The 5166-nt window shown below is 37.3% G+C and overlaps 1 protein-coding gene across 1 annotated transcript; it reads right to left on the bottom strand.

Annotated features, from left to right (window-relative positions):
- Nucleotides 1-3985: 3985 nt before the first annotated feature.
- Nucleotides 3986-4951, bottom strand: LOC131157931 (uncharacterized). Its single transcript, XM_058112399.1, has one exon. The coding sequence runs from the start codon at nucleotides 4813-4815 to the stop codon at nucleotides 4159-4161; it is 657 nt and encodes a 218-aa protein (XP_057968382.1). The 5' UTR covers nucleotides 4816-4951; the 3' UTR covers nucleotides 3986-4158.
- Nucleotides 4952-5166: the final 215 nt, after the last annotated feature.

The following is a 5166-nucleotide window of genomic DNA, read 5'->3' as shown; positions in this document are numbered from 1 at the left end:
TCCTACTATTCATTATGCGTTAAACGAGTATATCTTCTAATGGATAGTTTATCTTTTTTTGATTGCTACTTGATCGCATGCTTAATTTAGAATGCCTCCTACATGGCAGATGCAATTGATGAGAATTACATGCTAGTAGTGGATATAGGTTCTCGTGTGCCTTGAATTGAAATATAAATCGCTTGATTGAACCTATCAGGTACAGGTTTTATGGGAAAATGTCCGATTTACAAATAGCATGTTACCGAAATTTTGATAGAAATTTTCCCAAAATAAAACGTTGTGCTAAAGATGATTATGATAAAATTAATGTTAAAACATTTTTGAAAGGATGAGTGAAACCAAATAGAAAATTTAAATTTCATCCTTGCATAATCATCAAATAATTAGGAAAGTCTAGCTCCATCCCTATAGAGAGAACTTAAAGAATCCATTTGCATCACTTTCATCCACTAAAATATCAAGGCTCTTGAGAATACCTTAAACATTATATCCAGTGCTTAAAGTTTTATGATTTGATATGGAATGTTCTTGGGTCATGGACATTATTGCAAACCTCAATATATACTCTCTGATGCATCTATGATCTATAAGGACAACTATACTAATCAAGTGACAAATGCAATTGACAAATACTCAGTATAGTTGATTTTAAAGATTTAGATTGATTGCTTATACTACTAGGCACAATGAAAAAATTCTCTATCTAGTATAAGCAACTTATTGTATTTAAGCATGAATTCCAAACGATAGGGGGAGCATATAAACATAAATTCCTATTTTGTTTTGCTCACAAATATGTTTAGCTTAGATCTATTTTTGAATCGAGTGTGGTGTGTGCTTAACTGAAATATGTTGATTAGCCATAGTCATTTTTTTTACCATATAATCTTGCATGTGATTGCTAAATCTTTAGGATCATTATGGTTATATTTTTCTGGTCATGCTTAATTTTGTACATAAATGAAATACCAAAAAAATAGTGTTTGCATTGTCTTTGAAGCTTCTTTTTCCGCAAGCACACCCCTAGTACTTTAAGAAAATATCATAACGATATATATATATATATATATATATATATTGTAATACCTAATGACAAGAATTACTTTCAAAACTCAAACTTTTATTCTTACATTATTATTATTATTATTATTTGCTCTATGGTTTTAACTTGCATAACTGGTTTGGTAATTTCACACAAAAATGCATATGAACTGGTTAGACTGTTTTTATGCTCAAACTCACTTTTTGGTATTACATGCCGTGTGCTTTTAACTCAAATCTTTCACAGGCCTTATGATATGATTTAAACCACTATGGTTTGTGGATAATTCTGGTCTAATTACATTTGTTATGTCATTTAAATCATTTAAATGACTAATTATAAAGTTTGTCTGCTCAATTGCTATACTTCATACCTTGTCATTCATTGTGTATTGTATAACTTTATTATCTCTTTGGATGCTAAAAATAATAATTCTTGATCATACTAGACTATTTGGGTTAAGTTGTTGTGAATAAATTGTTAATTTTAAAACTCCAAACATATCATTTTTTATACAGATATTCTTTCGGGAAATGTTCTATTTTCAAACGGCATGCTAACGAAATTTTTAAAGATTTCCCAAAACCATATTTGTATTTTAATGATAATTACCTTTTGTTTGCCTATATACTTTAATGTCTAATCTAGACCCTTTCTGCTATTATCAAAAGGGGGAGAAGTAGGCAAGTATTTGTTATCATAAAAAAGAGGGAGATTGTTGACTCTATGGGTCATACCCTGTTTTGATTATGACAAATATTTAGGTATTTAATGTCTGCCAAGTTGATGTGTAGGTTTATCTTGGCGGTATCACATGATGGCACTCAAAGACCTGGAGGAAAATGAAAACCCTGAAGATCATTTATGTTGTAATTCGTTATTATTCATTTGGGTCTATAATATTTAAGTAGGAAATATTTGTAATATTTAATGCATTTCATGCATATACGAACTACAAAACTCAAAAACCATAGAACGACTTTAGGTCCTTACACATCTCCTGAAAATCAAAATGACCATAGAAAGACATTAGGGAATACCCTTCGGTCGATCGACATTGGATTTTTTCGATGCTCTCAAAAAGTCCTAAAATGACCTTAGGACACTCACTCTTGCACATATATGAATGATCATTTGAAATGGGTGAGTGAATGCTTAAAACAGAGCCGAAATGTATAAAAATTACATGTTCGGTAGACCGAGCTACCATGTACAAAAAGCTCCCGATCAATTGAATTGGTGTTGGGTCAACAGGTTAACCATAGCTCGGTCAACTGAACTCACGTAGTTCATTTGACCCCAGTCCATCGAACTCCCCAAGAGTAAATATTTTGAACACCCAATCGACAAAACCCAAATTGCCTTACAACGCTCTGGTCGACCGAGTTTCCACGTGCGGGAACTCAACGGTCTGGTCGACCGACTGAGGTGGTTCAAAATATCCCCGGTCGACCGAACCTCACAAAAAGGGAAAATCGCCTTGGACTCACAAGTCCAGTCGACCGAGCTCACGGTTCATTTTATTCCCGGTCGACCAAACCTCAAGAACTTTGGTCAACCGAACTTGCCTCGGTTAACCGGTGATTAACTTTTTTAAACAAGGTTAATTATTTTTAAACTTTTTAAAACAATCCTAATAATACCCTTCATGTCCCTAACGGTCATAATTCTCCCTATGTCTATATATATAAGATCATTTGCTAAAATTAACAAGAGATTAGAGAGTTAGATTAAGAAAATTCTTTTTGAATTTTTGAGTGCCCTTTCTTCATACACATCTCATATACTCATTCTTTTATCATTTCCTGCCAAATCTTTCCGAGTGAGTACATCTTGAGTAATCCTACAAAGTTATAACTCTCATTACATTTGTTGATATTTGATTTTCATATTGAGAGTTAAGCAAAGATTTTTCCACGGATTTAACTTGATAAATCTTGTACTGGGAAAGCTCTTTTGCTTGAGGATCTTTGCATTGTCATTGCAAGATTCCTTGAGTAATTATTTTTGTATGCAAAATATTTTTCAAATCTTGTTTTCAAATAACTCTTGTACTTAATACAATTTGAGAAAATATTTTTGAGTTTGTTTAAATATTATTGTTAGTATCTTTGAAACACTAAACTGATATTGAGATCTTATATACTTTACTTTCAAAGATTAGGTTGCTTGAACACTTTTGTACTTGATTAGATAAAGTCATTATATTGAGTGTAGATTGCATATATACACCACTAAGCTTGTAGTTCTTACATGTATGGTGTAGATTGATTACTACTTGCGCGTAACTGGGTACACATCTGCTCTACAAGAAAGCATAATCATTGTACCAATTTCATTGATTGTGAACATACTGTTGTATTTCCAAGTATAGGCCGGAAGAGAGAGACTAACCCTATTGAATAGTCCTAGATTGGCTTAAACCCAGTTAAGAAAGTTAGGTGCACCATCTTGGTAAGGTGTAGGTTGAGGTTGATCCCATTAATTGACTTGTTTGTAAAGGTTGGGGTCAACCCTATGAATTTGACATAGAGCCTTCTCCGCCCTGCAATGAGAGTTTGTAAAGGTTGAGGTCAGTCATGTGTTAATTGACCTGATTGTATTAATTGCCACTCCACCCGTTAAGTGAGTTCTTAATGAAATTATCGGGCTTGCGAGTTAGAGGCGGGGACGTAGACACAGTTGGCCGAACCCCGATAATATATCGTGTGTCTGTTTATATTTCCACACTTTATATTTACCGTACGTGTATGTTATTGTGTGAATGATGCGCATGATTTAAATTCTACATTACCGTACTCTTGGAAATACACCAAAACTAAGAATGATATCATAACTTTATTTATTTATTTTTCGTATGCTCACAAGCAAAACATTTAGTAAACTTCATTAAGCCCAACCACCCTAGAGAGAGAGAGAGAGAGAGAACAATCACAATTGTTTATCATTAATTCCACATAATTTAATTAATTAAAAGCTTCATCATGATGACTAATTAACTGTACATTTAAAGCTTGATGAACGCAACTAATTAAATTAAAACTAACAACACAGTATATATATATATATTATTGCATAGGCGGTACTCCTCTAATGATCCCCTGCCCTAAGTCCTACATACCAATTGCCATGAACCCACATCCATCATCCCATAATCTCACCACGCTCCCGTTAATCACCGTCAAATCCTGACACCTGTACCATCCCATCCCCCCACTTCTTCTCCTCCCCTTCCCCACTGATCTCTCCCACCAGCTGACACCGACGCCGCCACCTCCGCCCGTCAAAACGTCGTCGTTCCGAGCAGTGCTACCCCCACTTCCACCCACCACGGTACTCTCTCCGCCATCTTCGTAATACAGCCTGAACTTATTCCCTTTCGTCACCACTCCGCAATCATCTTCTGCATCGCATTCCCACGACGTAGCCGGAGCCGCGGCGGCAGAGCTGGCTAAAAGCACTGCCGGAGCTGAAACGGGGCGGTCCTCCGACGTCGAATTGAGCGGCGAGGTCGAAGCCGACGCATCACTGGCGTTTCGATCGGAATCAGCTGGAGCACAAGTGGGCGGATCGGGCTTGATCGACAGGCTGGAGCCGGCGGCGGTGGCCGAGGAATCGGCGGCTCTGAATCTGATTCTCCAGAAGCTCAACGCGGCCGCTATGACGGCGACGCACGGCCACAGATTATTAACCACCACCGTCAACCCGTAGCACAAGTAGTTTACGGCCGAAACTTCCAGCGCCGGCGAAAACTCCATTGCGCCGTCCATCCTATCCAACTGCTTCTCTCTCTCTCGCTTTTTCTGTCTATCTCTTTCTCTTTGCGTCTCTCTCTCTCTCTCTCTCTTGTCTCCAAATTTAAATTTGTGGTGTTGGGTGGTGATTTATACATGTGTAGGTGTGTAGGAAAGCAGGCATCTCGTAAAGATGCCAGCGGAGATGCCGAGGAGTGAAGGGTAGATTCGACATTTGATGCCGAATTTCCAAATGATATTGTTGAGGGGACACGTTTCAGGCCATGAATGGTTGGCGTGCTCCATGCGGGTGGGCCCGCTCCGACTTTGGCGCAGCCGTCGGAGATTCTTCTCATTTCAATTTACTTAGAGCCGCGGAGTAAAGCA

The sequence above is a fragment of the Malania oleifera genome, chromosome 6, assembly GCF_029873635.1.
Source record: "Malania oleifera isolate guangnan ecotype guangnan chromosome 6, ASM2987363v1, whole genome shotgun sequence".
In the NCBI taxonomy this organism is placed as follows: domain Eukaryota; kingdom Viridiplantae; phylum Streptophyta; class Magnoliopsida; order Santalales; family Ximeniaceae; genus Malania; species Malania oleifera.
Note: the sequence above shows the minus strand (reverse complement) of the source record. Positions and strands in the feature narration are given on the sequence as shown.